At 35.5% G+C, this 17,957-nt stretch overlaps 1 protein-coding gene across 6 annotated transcripts; it reads right to left on the bottom strand.

Moving 5' to 3' along the window:
• Nucleotides 1-1,016: 1,016 nt before the first annotated feature.
• On the bottom strand, nt 1,017-16,334 carry LOC142519315 (ASI1-immunoprecipitated protein 3-like). 6 transcript variants are annotated; one of them, XM_075622290.1, is made up of 4 exons: nt 15,844-16,334; nt 15,226-15,288; nt 14,514-14,756; nt 1,017-1,079 (listed from the first exon to the last, which is right to left on the bottom strand). In XM_075622290.1, exons 1-4 carry the CDS (start codon nt 16,255-16,257, stop codon nt 1,032-1,034), a joined length of 768 nt encoding a protein of 255 aa, XP_075478405.1. In that variant the 5' UTR covers nt 16,258-16,334; the 3' UTR covers nt 1,017-1,031. The 6 variants fall into 6 exon arrangements, with proteins under 6 accessions (XP_075478405.1, XP_075478408.1, XP_075478403.1 ...); XM_075622293.1 differs by lacking the exon at nt 1,017-1,079 and adding an exon at nt 9,531-9,573; XM_075622288.1 differs by lacking the exon at nt 1,017-1,079 and adding an exon at nt 10,391-10,477.
• Between the last annotated feature and the right edge of the window lie 1,623 nt (nt 16,335-17,957).

The raw sequence follows: 17,957 nt of genomic DNA, 5'->3' as shown, positions 1-17,957 counted from the left end.
CCCCTATCAAACTTCTGCACAAACTCGGAAACAGACCAATCTCCCTGACGGGAGACTCATGAATTTCCTCTTAAGCCTAGAACGGACATCAGATGTGAAGTACTTGTCATAGAACACCCTCTTGAACTCCTCCCAAGTCAATGTCGCTATGTTTACTCCTCGCTTCGCTCCCTCCCACCATAAGGAAGCGTCGCCCTTCAACAGATAGATAGTGCAATGAACTCGGTCAGCGTCCGTCATCTCCATGTAACGGAAAATCACCTCTAAAAATCTAATCCATCCCTCAGCAACGAATGGATCAGTAGTGTCATGAAAATCCTCGGGGTTCATCTTCCTAAAACGCTCATAAGCAGCCTCTGGTCTAACCCTCGCACCATTTCCTACGTGTTGCTCAAAAAAGCGGGCCATACCGGCTAGCACATGGGCACTAGAATCTTGATTAGGTGGAGGCTGTGGAACCTCCTCCTCATGTCTATCCTCACCATTCCAAAGCAAAATCCTTCTAGGAGGCATCTCTGTATATGTCGTCCAAACCATGTAACCAACATGCATTTAACATTTTACATGCAACATGCAATATACAATTAACATTTATATCATGTATCATGAAAGCATTTTAAAAGAATTTTACCATATAAAATATAAAGCAGTAAGAACTCACATATTTGAGGTGTGACTTCTTGAGCTTTTGGGAGTGACAGTACACAACCGTTTAAGGAATCTTGGCTCTGATACAAACTGAAACGACCTCGATTTTTTTATTAAAAAAACTAATAAATCATAAACTCTAAAATTACTAATAAATTAAATTAAAAATTTCGTAAATCATAATAATTTAACATTTGAATCTCGTGTATAAAATATCCCTAAATTATCAATTAATCAAAAAATCCTACGTCAACCATTAAAAGATCGACTAACACAAAATTAAGCATAAAAATATTTCTAATAAAATCATTAACATAAATCTCTAAATCTTTTATCTAACAAACTAGTGTGAAAACATAAAGGTCCCTCGGGAGTGTACTGCTTCACTCGATCCACTCAATCGTCAGTGTCTCCCATAATATCATCAAATCCTGCATCAGTACAAACCTAGTGAGTCTAATGACTTAGCACGTTCTAAACATGAATATCAAATAATATATATACAATCACAAGCATAAAAAATCATATTTTTATTTAAAATAGCTTTTGAACAATAATAAACCATTTAAAATAATTCAGGCATAATTAAATCATAAATCGTAAAATCATTTAAAATAGTTTTAAGCATAAATAACTCAATTTAAAAAACTAGCTTTTAATCATATATCATAAAATCATTTTAATAGTAAAGCTTTCAATCAATTATCATTTTGGATGAAGTTTGATCCTTGAAAGTGACTAGCTTTTATCCTTTGGTCGACTGATAAATCTTCATCTCCACATGGTCCATGGAGGTGGGCATTAGGCTCCACCGTGGAAATACGATCGTCGGGGTCTCTCTGGGTCTTGTCCCGTAAACGGGGTCCCTTTGGTATTAAATTGGGCCCAATAATACTTATTCAATTAAATAATAAAAGTTTATAAAACTTACTTTTCAAAAATAAGCCATTTGATATTTTAAAATTCCCTTGTTTGCCCAAAACCGGCTTCCACGGAAAAATCGAGCTCGACTCGTAAAATAATTCGAACTCCAACATTTTTAAAAAAATTAAATCATTTTTAATCATATTATGAAGCCTTGCAATTATTTAATGAAAAATAAATATTCTTGTTTTGGTCGTCCACGGTCTCTTTTCCGGGCCTACTATCGAATATTCGGGTAAAATCCTTCAATTTCATGAAATCATGTCATATAATCATTTAATCATGCAATCATACATTTAATCATATAATAAATATCATGCAAGCATTTAAATCAATTAAATAAAATAATTAAGAACTTAAAATAATTTTGCATGCATGTAGTTTACGTAGGTTTGGTTTTTCGGACGTTACAGATTAAGACACAAATTAATGAAGTAGAAGTGGTTTGAGACTTTCCAGAGGTATTTCCTGATGAAATATCAGGACTTTCCCTAGACAGAGAGTTGAAGTTCTCGATTGAGCTAGTGCCTAATGCAATGCCTGTTTTTAAGGCACCTTGAATTGCACCGACAGAAATGAAGGAGCTAAAAGAGAAGATCTAGGAGTTACTCGATAAAGGATTCATAAGCCCTAGCTTTTCACCATTGGGGACGCTGGTGTTGTTCGTCAAGAGGAAATATGGCAATATGAGTATGCACTGACTACGGGGAGCTGAAAAAGTTGACAGTGAAAAATAAATACTCGCTGCCAAGAACCGAATACTTGTTTGACCAGCTATAGGGGACATCGGTATTTTCCAAGATATATCTTTGTTCAGTTACCATCGGTTGAAGATTAAGGAAACAGATGTTTATAAGACAGTTTTCAGGACCTGCTATGGACATTATGAGTTTGTGGTTATGTCATTCGGGCTAACTAATGTACCATCTATGTTTATGGATTTGAATGAACATGGTGGTTCCAACAGTTTTTGGATCAGTTTGTCATAGTTTTCATTGATGACATCTTGATCTATTCCAAGAGATGAGAAGAGCACACAAAACATTTGAGGATATTGTTACAGATTAATCTAAAGAACAAGCAGTTGTTTGTTAAATTCAACAAGTGCGAATTTTGGCTAGAGAATTTGACATTGTTGGGCCATGTGATTTCGAGTTGAGGTAGACCTAGTGAAATTTGAAGCAGTGAGAGATTGGCCAGTGCCAAGGAGAGCCACCGAAATCCACAATTTCTTAGGCTTGGCAGGATAATATAGGCGATTCATTGAGGGCTTTCGAAAATGGCAATGCAATTGATTTCTCTGACAAAGAAGGGAGTGAAGTATGAGTGGAGTCCCAGATGTCAAAAGTGCTTCGACGGGATGAAATAGGTGCTGATGGAGGCTCTGGTATTAGCAATGCCATCTGGGCAAAGAAATTATGTTATGTATATTGATGCATCAAAACTAGGTTTAAGCGCAGTGCTAATGCAGAATGGCAGGGTATTTCCTTTTCTTCTAGGCAACTTAAGAATCGTGAGAGAAACTACACTACACAAGATTTAGAACATGGAGCAGCTGCGTTCGCTCTCAAGATTTGGAGGCATTATTGTATTGAGATAAATGTAAAAATTTTATTGATCACAAGAGTCTCAATTATTTCTTCACATATAAAAAATTGAATATGAGACAACGACGTTGGTTGGAGTTGGTCATAGATTATGACTGCAACATCAGTTATCATCCGAGTAAAGCCAACATAGTTATTGATGCTTTGAGCAGAAAGTTAGTGGGAGTGGCACAGTTGACAGTCCAAAGGCCATTAGTAACTGAGATGCAGCGGTTTGATTTGGATATGATGACTAGAGAGTTTTCTTGTAGGCTAGCAGCACTGACCATTCAGTCTACCTTGAGCGATAAAATTTGAGAATGGCAGTTGATTGATGAACAATTGTTTACATGGAGACATCGAGATGAGGAAAGAGAACAAATTTTGTATACTATCGAGGACATGATCGTTCGACATCATGGTCGAATTTGGGTCCCGGCAATCAACTCACTTCGACAAGATATCATGACAGTGGCTCACACAACTCCATATTCCATACATCTAGTGAAACGACCTCGACTTTTTTTTTAACTAATAAACTCGAAAATTGCTAAACATAATAACTTAAAATATTCATAAATCATAATAATTTAACATATAAAATTTAAAGTGTATAAAAATATCCCTAAAACATAAACTAATCAAAAATCCTACGTCTACCTTTAAAAAGATCAAGTAACATAAAATAAAGCATAAAAATCCCTAATAAAATCATTATCAAAAATCTTTAAATCTTTTATCTATCAAGCTAGTGCGGAAATAAAGGTCCATCAGGAGTATACTGCAGCACTCGATCCATTCAATCGTCAGCGCCTCCCATAACATCATCATATCTTATATCATACAAACCTAGTGAGTCTAATGACTCAGCACGTTCTAAACATGAGTAGCAAATAATACATATACATTCACATGCATTTAAAAATCATATTTTTATTTAAAATAGCTTTTAAACATAAATAAATCATTTAAAATAATTTTAAGCATAAATAAATTTAAAATTGTAAAAAACATTTTTAATCGTAAAGTTTTCAATCCTTTATCATTTTGGGTGAAGTTTGATCCTTAAAAGTGACTAGTTTTTATCCTTTGGACGACTAATAAATCTTCAACTCCACATGGTCCATGGGTGTGAGCACTAGGCTCGATCGTAGAAATACGATCGTCGGGGTCGTCCGGTAAACGGGGTTCCTCTGGGCATTGTCCCGTAAACAGGGTCCCCCTCTAGGGGCCTTGGCTAGTAAACAGGGTCCATCTCTTGGTCCTCGCAATATCCCCACAAAATCATATATCATATATCATATCTTTTGTTACAGTCAATTCACATCCCTCAAAATATTTTTCACTTTCTTTTAAAATTGTAAAATATCATGACTTTCAAAAATAGCATTTTACATTAAAAATTGCACAGCTTTACTATAAATCATAAAATCTCATATTTTCATAAAAATCATCATTTAAAATCATAAAATATGATTTAACATGTGTTATGATCCTTCGGACGTTGCCAAGCTTTTACATATTTTTCAAATGTAAAATGACTATTTTGCCCTTAGATTTAAAAATTCTCGATTTTATCTTTTTCTTACGCTCAATGACATGGCTTATCCCAAATAACTATTTATGCTTAAATATAATTTTATTCAGCTTAATTTCAAAGCTTTTCAATTAATTCTTTAATTAACGATTCGTGAGGCATTTAAATCCCGAATAAATACAAACTTAATACATTCTTCCTAAATTTTAAACGTAACCTTTTTATTACCTAACCTACTCTTATGAGCCATGAACCATACCCATGGGCCCATGGTTCCAATTTTCATTATTTATATTCGAAATATGACCCTCACTCGAACACACCGAGCCATCTCCTTATTTACTCGAGCCACGCCCGAGCCACCTCGAGCCAAACCCGATCCAACCCATCTAGGCTCCCTACTGACCAATCCTGACCCAAGGACCTAGCCCCTAACTCATGCACACACTCCTGGACAGAAGGTGCAAAGCTGCGCACAAGGTGCTACTCACGCCCAAGTCTCCTAGTGACCCTAAAACTCTTCCACTCGAGCCACCATCGAGCCCACCTGACCCTAACCAACCCTGGACCATGCCCAAACCCAACCAAACCCATCCCAGACCCCTGAACCCAAGCACGAAGCCTCCCAGCCCCAATCGTTCCTCGCTGCAAGCTTGCAGCCTTTGCGCAAGTTTCCTTGGCTCAACGGCTTCTCCCCTTTTTGCCACTCCTTTCCAGCTCCTACCCATCCCTGAGCCACCCTCTTAGACCCCTCTCAGACCAGCCTACCTAGCCTCCAACAGCCGTGGACCCCCTCGCCCGTAACTTGCTGATCGCGCATGGGGAAGAGTCCCACTTCACGTGGAATCTTCCCTAGAGTTTCCCTCGAGTCCTAGCCGCCCTAGGGCCCAACCTAGCCCTACACCACGGCCACCACTGACCCTGAACCAGCTCTGGCCGAGCCCCAACTCCCCATGCACTGTAGCCGACCCTAGAACCTCCAAAAGACACACTGTGACACCCAAAAAACACACAAAGGTGCATAAATACATTTTAAAGTTTATTAGTATAACTAAATTTATTATTTTCATTCTAGAATTTTACCACATTATTTTTCGGTACAAATTTTATTTGTCTTAAGTATCTAGAAATACCTTAAAATACATCACAATACACATAAAAATTTATCAAGTACTATGAGGTTCTCATTCCAAGACCAAATACCCAAAATATAATAAAATATTATAATTAAGCTCAACATATATGTTAAGTAATTAAGTACAATAATCATTAGGTTCAATGTAAGATAATTTATAATTAGGCTCAATACATAGGTTTAATGTAATATAATTCAAAGTATATAATAATATTATATTTTGGATAAATATAATCTTTTTCATTTAATAAATAATATAATATGGATAAACATGGAATCCAAGGCTATATATATCCTTTCTCATTCTCAATTCACAATCAAACCGAGAGAGAGAGGAAAGACACGGAAGAGGGAAGAAGAAAGGAAGGGGGAAAAGAGAGAAAAAAAGAAGAAAAATCTATAAAATTTTTCGAAAAATTCTAATAAATCACCAACTATTCACCTCATATCTGAAAGCCATGTAGCATTTGAGGTGATGTAAAAGGATCGATCAAGAACAAGAAAATCAAACCAAAATATTCCGAAAAACGGCAATGGAATCTTATTTCAAGCTAGGTACTTTTCGCTCATCTTTCTTATAGCTACACACCAAACTAGAAGTTGACTTGAACACAAAATGTGTGCCTCCTGTCGCATAGATAAGGGACATACCGTCCGTCGTTCCAAAATTTGGCCGGAATTAACATTTTTGGAATGCCGGAGTACCTTAGTTCTTCATGGACAACGGATTTCGGTCCGGAAATTGAGTCCACTGGACAATGTGGCTTCGGCCCGGAAAGTGAGTCCAATGAACAACGGGTCAAAATTCCCGAGTATATGGTTCATCTGAACAACGCGCACCGAATATTTCGGTCCGAAGAATGGTTCACCCGGCTCGTAAAAGATCTTATAAGGGCTCAATTAGAGCCACCAATGTTAAATCAGGAAATTTTCATTTATCTATTATTCTTAGTAAATTTAACATTGCATAGCATTCATAACATCTAATTTGTTATGCCTATTACTTCATGCATAATTATTATGAAGCGCTATTTTAACTTATTTAAAAGCTATATACTAATTTAAACTCACTAAATCCTCAAAGACTTAACCCTCTGTTTCTTTTCGTCTATTGTAATTTTCAGACACAGGAACCCCGGAATTGGAACAGGAGAAAAATAATTGAAGCTGAAATAAGAGCATTTTTGAAAATTGTGATGATCTGTTTATAAATAAATATTAAACTTCCGCTGTAAAATAATTGTACATATTTGAAAAAAAATGTAAATATTTGTATATAATATTTTAATAATAGTAGAAAATATTTAAATTTTTATCTACAATATTTTTTTCTAATGGTAAAAATAAATATAGCAGTTCAATAAAAAAATATTGTAGAAAATGTGGCACTTAGTAAGGGAATAATTATGAATTCCTAAACCGGGCGTCACAGAGGTGGTATCAGATAATTTTCTATCATAAAGGGGTTTTGATCTATTGTTGTGTTCGTGACTACAGGATATTCTACAAAAAATCCTGGTACATACTGTGGAATATTTTTAGTCAAACTACTAACTCCGATTTCAAATGTGTTAGTGATGGGAGGAGCTGTGGTCTGATTATCTTGATTTGTGTAAGATGGGCCGATAACATCAGGTTCCATTCCTTGAATAGATTGATAAACCAGTTCACGCCCATGCATGATTAAGTGGTCAATGTGGATCGAAGGGTGTGATACTCCTTTTAAGAAACTAATCAAACCTCGGTCATAGAATTCATGCATGTCTAGTAAATATATAAGGGTACGGTCTCTTTCATATAGTACATGACCCAAAAATCCCTGATATGCTAGATTATCAGCCCTCATCCGTTCTTTAATAAATCCATGAAAAGTTTCAGTTGTTCCAAATATTTCAAAATGCTCCAGATACATATTCACTAGGCATTTCAAATCCGAGTTTTCTTTGATTAATTTTTTTATTTCTTCCTCCACTTGTTTGATTATTATAGTTTGTTTATTCCTTGATGTATCACTAGACTCCGTCATCCTGAAAGGAGACATTTCAATTATGAGGAAAACATAAATATTAACGTATGACATTATAATAAGTCTTAGGTTCCTGTCTCTAGACTCTAAGAAACTTGGCTCTGATACCACCTTTGTGTTTAGGGTGTCACAATATACTTCTGTGACCCCCGGTTTAGGAATTCATAATTATTCTCTTACTAAGTGCCACATTTTCTACAATATTTCTTTATTGAACTGCTATCTTTATTTTTACCATTAGAAAAAAAGATTGTAGATAAAAATTTAAATATTTGTATACCAATGAACAACGGATCAAGATTCCCGGATATATGGTTCATCTGAACAACGCGCACCGAATATTTCGGTTCAGAGAATGGTTCACCCGGCTCGTAAAAGGATCTTATAAAGGCTCAATTAGAGCCACCAATGTTAAATCAGAAAATTTTCATTTATCTATTATTCTTAGTAAATTTAACATTGCATAGCATTCATAACATCTAATTTGTTATGCCTATTACTTCATGCATAATTATTATGAAGCGCTATTTTAACTTATTTAAAAGCTATATACTAATTTAAACTCACTAAGTCCTCAAAGACTTAACCCTTTTGTTTCTTTTCGTCTATTGTAATTTCCAGACACAGGAACCCCAGAATTGGAACATGAGGAAAATAAGTAAAGCTGAAATAAGAGCATTTGAAAGTTGTGATGATCTGTTTATAAATAAATATTAAACTTCCGCTGTAAAATAATTGTACATATTTGCAATAAAAATGTAAATATTTGTATATAATCTTTTAATAATAGTAAAAAATATTTAAATTTTTATCAACAATATTTTTTTCTAATGGTAAAAATAAATATAGCAGTTCAATAAAGAAATATTGTAGAAAATGTGCCACTTAGTAAGGGAATAATTATGAATTCCTAAATCGGGCATCACAGAGGTGGTATCAGAGCCTAGTTTCTTAGAGTCTAAAGACAGGAGCCTAAGGTTTATTATAATGTCATACGTTAATCTTTATGTTTTCCTCATAATTGAAATGTCTCTTTTCAGGATGACGGAGTCTAGTGGGACATCAAGAAATAAACAAATTATAATCATCAAACAAATGGAGAAAGAAATAACAAAATTAAGCAAAGAAAACTCGGATTTGAAATGCCTATTGAATATGTATCTGGAGCATTTTGAAATATTTGGAACAACTGAAACTTTTCATGGATTTATTAAAGAACGGATGAGGGCTGATAATCTAGCATATCAGGGATTTTTCGGTCATGTACTATATGAAAGAGACCGTACCCTTATATATTTACTAGACATGCATGAATTCTATGACCGAGGTTTGATTAGTTTCTTAAAAGGAGTATCACACCCTTCGATCCACATTGACCACTTAATCATGCATGGGCGTGAACTGGTTTATCAATCTATCCAAGGAATGGAACCTGGTGTTATCGGCCCATCTTACACAAATCAAGATAATCAGACCACAGCTCCTCCCATCACTAACACATTTGAAACCAGAGGTAGTAGTTTGACTAAAAATATTCCACAGTATGTACCAGCCCCTTTTGTAGAATATCCTGGAGTCATGAACACAACAATAGATCAATACCCCTTTATGATAGAAAATTATCTGTTGCCATCATCGGAAGTTGAATTTCTTCCTGACCTCATGTGGGAAAACTTTGTATTTGGAGTAGATGAACTTGTTCCAATTACTATCGTACCTGAAAGCGAAAATGTTAATGAGCTTAATTATGAACCGGACCCAGTTGAACCATATACATCACTGCCGAATACGGATCAAAATTTACCATGGGAACCACAGGCACAAATGAAGGCACAAGCCACATCTCTCAGACGACGAGATATAAAGACAATGACTATTTGGCACTACTATATAACTAGTATAAATAATCATCATCTTTTGTAGGTATGATGATTATCAAGGTCATCATTTTTTGTAGGCATGATGACCCAGTTTGTTATTTCTGTTATGCTTGGTTATTGTAAATATTTGAAACATCACCTATTTATAAATAAAACTGATTGCTTACCCTATGACATAACTATGTACATTTATGATATATATATATATATATATATATATATAATGCAAGATATGTTCAAAAAAAAAATTCATATTTTATATTTCTGTGTTTAGAATGACATCTTCACAAAATAGTACTCAAGCCAGAATCAGACAAGAAATTCCCTCTCAAGATGAACACAACTCGGCAACCGATGGAAATTCCAGAAGCGCTCAACACAATCCCCCCAAAAACAAAACGTACAAAATATGTTTGAAATAATGCATCAATTTGTGCATTTTGTCAGCAAAATCCACCACGACCTCATGATCAAGCTCAAGAACATCACATTGAGGCAAATGATCGAGCTCTTGAGAGATTTTTGATATTCAAACCGCCAAAATTTGAAGGCAAACCAGATGCGTATCAAGCAGAATCTTGGCTAAGCAGAATCAACAAAATATTCTCTATTCTCAATTATTCTGAAGAACAAAAGGTGAATTTTGCCACTTACTTATTTGAAAAAGCAGCTCACAACTGGTGGCGTACGGTGGAACATAAGTGGACAAAGAATCACACACCAAAAACGTGGGACAATTTTCTGCAAGAATTCGAAGGTAAATTGTTGTTCCCCTGACACAGCTAACTCGCAAAGACAACCCTTTCTTGTGGAATGATGAGTGTGAGAAAAGTTTTTGCAAATTAAAAAAAATGCTTACTAGTGCACCTGTATTAGCTTCACCAGAAGGGACATAAGGATTTGTGGTTTACACAGATGCCTCAAAAGAAGGCTTTGGATGTGTATTGATGCAAAACGATAAAGTTATTGCATATGCATCTAGAAAATTAAAGAATCACGAGTTAAATTATCTCACTCATGATCTGGAATTAGGAGCAATAGTGTTTGTATTAGCAAAATTGAGACACTACTTGTACGGTTCCACTTATGATATTTATACATACCACAAAAGCTTGAAGTATTTATTTACTCAAAAAGATCTGAACATGAGGCAAAGAAGATGGATTGAATTTTTGGAAGATTACGATTGTTCCATTCTTTATCAATCAGGTAAAGTTAATGTAGTGGCTGATGCTTTAAGTAGAAAGATTAGTATGGCTTGTTTGGAAATGAAAGAAGTAAGAGCATGGGTATACATCCATTCTCGTGGGCACTTGGCCGAATTGAGAATCGAACCTGAATTTCATACCAGAATTAAGCAAAATCAAGAATTGGACCAAGAAGTTTCCAAACTCCGTACTGATACAAATTTCGTCACCAATTCACAAGGAATACTATTCTATCATGACTGTATTTGTGTGCCTAGCTAAATGAAAAAGGAAATAATGGAAAAATCACATCAGTCTCGGATCAGCATTCATCCAGGAAGATCTAAGATGTACCAAGAGATTAAAAAACACTTTTGGTGGAAAGGAACGAAACGAGATATTGCAGATTTCATTTCACAATGCCTATCTTTTCAAATGATAAAGGCTGAACATCAAAGACCATCAGATCTTTTGCAACCACTTCCTATACCAGAATGGAAATGGGATCAAATAACTATGGACTTTGTGACTGGATTACCCCAGCTCCCAGGAGCTTTTAATAGCATATGATCAACAAAATACAACTTATCAGGCAACGAATACAAACAACTCAAAGTCGACAGAAGAATTATGCAGATAAAAGGCGAAAAGATTTGAAATTTGAAGTCGGAGATTACGTATTACTAAAAGTATCACCAAGAAAAGGAATCAAGCGTACTGGAAAGAAGGGAAAGTTGCATCCTCGATTTCTTGGACCCTTTGAAGTGATAGAACGAATAGGCACGGTGGCTTATCGTCTATATCTACCTGAAAATATCTCAGGTATACATAAGTATTCCACGTATCACAATTAAGGAAATGCAAAGTAGACTCATCCCAATTGATTGACCACCAACAGATAGATCTGGAAGAAAATCTAACATATGAAGAACAACCTGAGAAAATTTTGGACCAAAGAATAAAGGAACTTCGTGATCGACCAATTCAGTTGATAAAAGTCTTATGGAAAAACCACAACATTGAAAAAAACAACGTGGAAAACAGAGAAAGATGTGAGATGTCAATATCCTCATTTATTCCAATAACTCTTAAATCTGGGGACCAGATTTTTAAAAGGAGGGGATATTGTGACACCCTAAACACAAAGGTGCATAAATACATTTTAAAGTTTATTAGTATAACTAAATTTTATTATTTTCATTTTAGAATTTTACCACATCATTTTTCGGTACAAATTTTATTTGTCCAAAGTATCTAGAAATACCTTAAAATACATCACAATACACTTAAAAATTTATCAAGTACTATGAGTTTCTCATTCCAAGACCAAATACCCAAAATACAATAAAATTTTATAATTAAGCTCAACATATATGTTAAGTAATTAAGTACAATAATCATTAAGTTTAATGTAAGATAATTTATAATTAGGCTCAATACATAAGTTTAATGTAATATAATTCAAAGTATATAACATTTTTAGAAAAAAATCAAATCATTTTTAATCATATTAGTAAGTCTTGAAAATATTTTGTAAAAAATATTTATTCTAGTCTTGGTCGTCTCCGGTCGCCTTTCCCCTGCCTATTATCGAATATTCGGGTAAAATCCTTCAATTTCATGAAATCATGTCATATTATCATTTAATAATGCAATCATGTCTTCAATCATTTAATAAATATCATGCAAGCATTTAAAATCAATTCAATAAAACAATTAAGCAATTAAAATAATTTGCATACATGTGGTTTACGTATGTTGGTTTTTCGGACGTTACATCTAGGGAGTACAAAAATGTATAAGGATTTATAGCAATTGTACTAGTGCTCGGGAATTAAATGAGACATTATTAGATTTTTCTATGAGTACCTCACGTGTTAGCAAGTAAAATCTGAGCATCAAAGGCCAACAAAAATGTTAAAACCATTCTCTATACACGAGTGGAAGTGAGGGAACATCACCATAGATTTTGTGGTAGGTTTGCCAAGGATTTTGCATGGGTTTAACTCTATTTGGGTTTTATTTGATCGTCTCACCAAGTCAAGTCATTTCATGCCAGTGAAGACAAGTTATAATATAAGCAAGTATGCTGAGTTATATCAAAGAGATATTTTGACTACACGGTGTTCCGATTTCCATTGTGTCTGACAGGTATCCTTGGTTTAGTCGGTGTTCTGAAAGAGTTTACACCATGCAATGGGAACTAAATTGGCTTTCAGCATAGCTTTTCATCCACAAATAGACGGGCAATTTGAAAGAGAGATACAAACCTTACAGAATCTATTACGAGCATGTGCCATAGATTTCCTGGAGAGTTGGGACACAAATTTGCCACTAGTTGAGTTCACTTATAATAACAATTATCATGCCTCAATTGAGATGTCTCCCTACGAGACATTGTATGGATGGAAGTGTAGAACGCCCATCCATTGGGACAATTTGCGCGAACGAGCCGAGTTAGGCCCCAAGATGGTGAGACAGACAACAAAGGTTATCACCAAGATTTGAGACATGGTGAGAATTGCACAGAGCTACCAGAAGAGTCATGAAGATATGCGTCGTCGAGATTTAGAATTTGTAGTTGGGGACCATGTATTCCTAAAAGTGGCACCAATGAAAGGTGTGATCAGATTTCGCGTGAAAGGAAAATTGAGCTCGAGATTTATTTGAGCCTTTGAAGCTTTAGAGCGAGCGGGGACTTTGGCCTACAAGGTGACACTGTCATCCCACTTATTAGCAGTGCATAATATTTTTCATGTATCAACGCTCATGTAATCACATGTCGAACCTTTCACATGTGCTAAACTATGAAACATTAGAGTTGACACCAGACTTGACTTTCGAGGAGGGACTAGTGCAAATCCTCAAGAGAGAAGATAGAAGGTTGAGGAGCAGGATCATCCCTATGGTGAAGGTCCAATGGAGAAACCATACTGAAGGGGAAGTGATATGGGAGACCAAGTCAGATATACGTAATCAATGATTACACCTGGAGTTGTTCGGTAAATCAAATTTCGTATTATTTTAGATGGTAAGATTGTAATGTCCCAAAAATTTGGGAAAATATCAACATAGACGGCACAGAAATAATTCCGAGTCTAGATATTAAATAGTGAATTAATTGACGGTCTAATTAATATTTTAATGATTAGCAATGATTTTTCAGACATGAGAGTTTCGAGATGATTTCTGGAGAAAGATTCCCGGACACGGAAGAAATTTAATTTTCATAAATTTACAAGGAAATTATTGATGTATGTCGGCCCCTTTAAATATTTAGAGTATGTATTTTTTTTCAGCTTCTGCTTTTTTATTTAATTAATTTGTTGCCCACCTGTTTCTAAGATCCTGAACATGTCAGAAATTGGCATATGGGCGTCAAACTAAACGAAAATTATGCGAAAGAAAGGAAGCAGGAGCGAAAAACAGGTACGATTATCCCGTGGATGCTGATAGAAGTAACGATGAAATTACCTGGCACAATCAGTTACAAGAATAAGTTTGCTTCAGTCTCCCTCCAAAAACTTTGAATAAATTTCATGATTTTGATTTGTAAGTTTATAGACCATTCGGCTTTCAGTAACATATACCTTTTGCAAAACGAATCCCGGTAACTCTTTGCGAGTGGGAATCTGTTTATCTGAAGATATGAAGTGCACCACACATTTGTGCATCACAGATTCTGCAGGTATTTCAGTTCTGTGGAAACTATAGAACACCTCCCTCGTATTAAGTGATGGCCAATATCCACCTCCGTCTTTTTCTGCCTCCTCTGGACGATATAATCTCTGTGTTGCTACCATTATAGCTCCATCGAATGTCTGATATATGTCCTGTGCACAAAAAAAACTGGAAATTGATGCAAAGGCCTCAAAGAAGCCACCAAGGAGACGATCTATTCTTTCCTATAATTGAGGAAGAAAATGACTTGACTTGAAACAACCCCCACTTAACAACCTCATATTGACGACAGCTTTGCGTTTATGAACAAAGACAACCTCTCAAAGCTTTGCCAAGATCACATCATTATCACAACAAAACCCATGAGAGATTTACAAGTCTTACCACATTCGCTCCATATGCTCCAATTACATCATTTCTTAATCAATCTTATTTCCAAAGTTACAGGGAAAAGATAAATAATTTAGGTTCACTTGCATCAACAGGATAATCTAAACATTATCCATAAGAAAGTTCCAATCGCAAAAAGAAAATTACCATCGTGACATTCTCAAACATTTTTAGGTATTTTTCACATGACCATGTTCTCTACGACAATTCAGATCTAAAAAGAGAACTTGCCTTAACTATGGCCACACGAGGCTTCTGATTCTTTTTCTCAGGAACTAGAAGAACAGGATCTTCCTACAAATAAATAAAAAATCGTGTGAATATATGGGAAACCAAATTTTTTGAGACTTCAAACAACTACTCTAAGCAGAGTTCCATCCCGGAATTCAAAAGGGGTCGGTCCAATATCCAAGAGCCCAGGAACATGGTCCATAAACTCAATTCTTCACTCATGAGTCACGAATAAACAAACAGAAAAACAAATCACTCTCAACTTTCAGCATCAACACAATTTCGTAATGCCTAGGTACCGTATAATTCTTGGATTAAATGCCATTAGAAAGAAACTTGTTTAGCCCTTTGAAGACATATTGGTCACATAAGTATTCTATCCAGAGTTATACATACATTCCAGTATCAAATTATGCACGGTATTGTTCTTCGCGTCAATTTTGCATGATGTTCTAAAGCTTCCAAACACTCAATCAAAGGTTACAATTACATTAAGATGACAGTAATCAAGCCATAATCAGTAATAAAGACGAATTTTAAGCAGAATCAGGACCGAAATCCCTAATCTCCAAGCAGATAATGAATCAAAAAATCGGATTAAACACAATAAAAACTCACGAGATGATACCGGAAGCCATCGTACTCAAACGACTTGTAATGATTCCTCTTCTCCTTCCCTGTCCCCGAAACCCTAATCACCTCACCAATGGACCGCGCCAGGTCATCGTTTTCACTCTCGGAGTCCTCAGGCTCAGGCTCGGGCTCGGGCTCGGGCTCGGGCTCGGGCTCAGGATCGGGCTCGGCTCTATCCCTCCTATTTTTCTTCTTCTTCTTTAACTCGATCAATCTTAAGTCCCTTGCATCATTTCCCCCACAGTTGTCTTCAGGTACGGGTACTCTTTTACGCATCTGTCGGTTTCCACCACGGCGAGAGGGCGGCGACGCTTCGCCCTCGTCGTCATCGATATCTGACACCGTAGAGCGGCGACGACGCACCCATCTTGTAGGGTTCAAGTGGATTGCGGCTCGCATTCGGCGCTACGACTGTTGCGAAAAGGTTCGTAGAATGTTAGGAAAGCTTATAAATTCTAAAATTTGGATGGGTTGGATTTAATAAGAAGTTTACAATATCTTTTAAAATTTCAAATTAACTTTATATATTAATAACAATAATAAACATTATTAATTATATTATTATAATAGCAACTTTACAATTAATCTTCGTTTTCATGCTTAACATTCTCTTTACTCTTATCTCCTCAGATCTTTGTTTTAACTCCCTAATTTTTTAAAATTTCTCAAATACCCTTACTCTTCATAATTATGGTACATGACATTGTTTTACCTATCGAACATGTTCTTAAATACATATAGCCTCAAAACATACAGCTACGCAAGGTTTTCAGCCTATATAACATATTCGGATTATCGATTTTTTTATAAATGGCTTATCATGCTTCCGTATAATAAATTGAATAGTTTACCTATTTGACCAGAATACCTTCGAGTTATATCCACCGAGTTTTACAGACTGCTCCTCACAGCCCAACAACACAATTGCAACTGATGGTTTCTGACGTAGATTCCTTCAACAGCACCTAGCACAACCTTATTTCGTTTCTTACCTTAGGGTGTATAGTAAAGTTGTTCAATTTGAAAATAATACATGAGAGGGGTAAAAGCCGTGGTCTTTTTATTCAAACATAACAAATTATTATTACATAGTGTCCTTTTGTAGAGGAGGGGAACTTGTTAGCTATTTATAGTAGCCGAAGTTAAAACACACATAAACTAGAAAGAGAAAATATTACACAATGTTTTGAAAGAAAATAAAGAGGTTGAATGATGTCTTCATCTTCCTTTTGCCTTGTTATTTATAGAAGTCCTATGTGTATTTGAATTCCAGACTTCAAAACTTGCTTTAGCTTTTCTTTAATGCTTTCCAGCTGTAATTGGCACTATCTCTTGAGTGAATTGAGTGGGTGATTGAGTGGTCCCCCTCATCTTTTCTTGAGTTGTATTTTTCTAGATCATTAATCTAAAAACAGCTTGTTCTTCCAGCTTTATCTCCTAGCATAACCAGTAGACATGTGTTTGTATCATATTAGCTGAGATCTCATTCTCTACTTCTTTTAACTGTTTGTAGATATATTTGAAAATCACCATCTGCTTTCTTATTACCTTAATCCGTCTTTTAGAAACTTTAAAATATGTAGAATACATTTTTATTTGGTTCCAAACTTCGTTTTAATTCATGTGTGGTTTTCTTGTTCTCATTTACTCTATATTTAGAGGTTTATTTGGGTCCAAATCTTTTTGTTAGTGGGCAAATTACATGCCTACTTGCTTTTGTCGGGGAATCTTTATCTTTTGTTATCCCCAAAGAAAAGTGATTCTGGTCATATGTCCACTTATTTTTTACGGGGAATCTTAAACCTTTAATGTCCCCGAGGAAAACGTGAATGTGGTCCCTCACCATTTGGTCATGTTTCTGCAAGATGTTTCTTGTCTGACTGAGGTCTGAATCCCTTAGTAAATTCTGGCTCCTTTTGATTTGGGCAATCTGGGCAGATCTGTTCTGACCATCTTCCCACATGAGTCATGTTACATAATTTTCGATGAGTTTTTTTACTCCCCGACAGCTTGCTATTCCACAAAAGATCTCTTTTTTTTCAAATAAATCTTCTGCAAAACTTGTGGTTTTTCCTGTTATAGTATTTAACAAGAATGAT

This window comes from Primulina tabacum, chromosome 11, assembly GCF_025594145.1.
Source record: "Primulina tabacum isolate GXHZ01 chromosome 11, ASM2559414v2, whole genome shotgun sequence".
Lineage (NCBI taxonomy): Eukaryota > Viridiplantae > Streptophyta > Magnoliopsida > Lamiales > Gesneriaceae > Primulina > Primulina tabacum.
Note: the sequence above shows the minus strand (reverse complement) of the source record. Positions and strands in the feature narration are given on the sequence as shown.

Bases quoted from the DNA above. Each gene is read 5' to 3' on its own strand.
- LOC142519315 (XM_075622288.1), bottom strand. From the start codon at position 16,257: ATGCGAGCCGCAATCCACTTGAACCCTACAAGATGGGTGCGTCGTCGC. The intron at 15,289-15,843 runs GTGAGTTTTTAT...ATTTATTTGTAG, and splicing joins ATGGCTTCCGGTATCATCTC to GAAGATCCTGTTCTTCTAGT. The intron at 10,478-14,513 runs GTATATGTTACT...GAATTCTTGCAG, and splicing joins CGGGATTCGTTTTGCAAAAG to AAAATTGTCCCACGTTTTTG.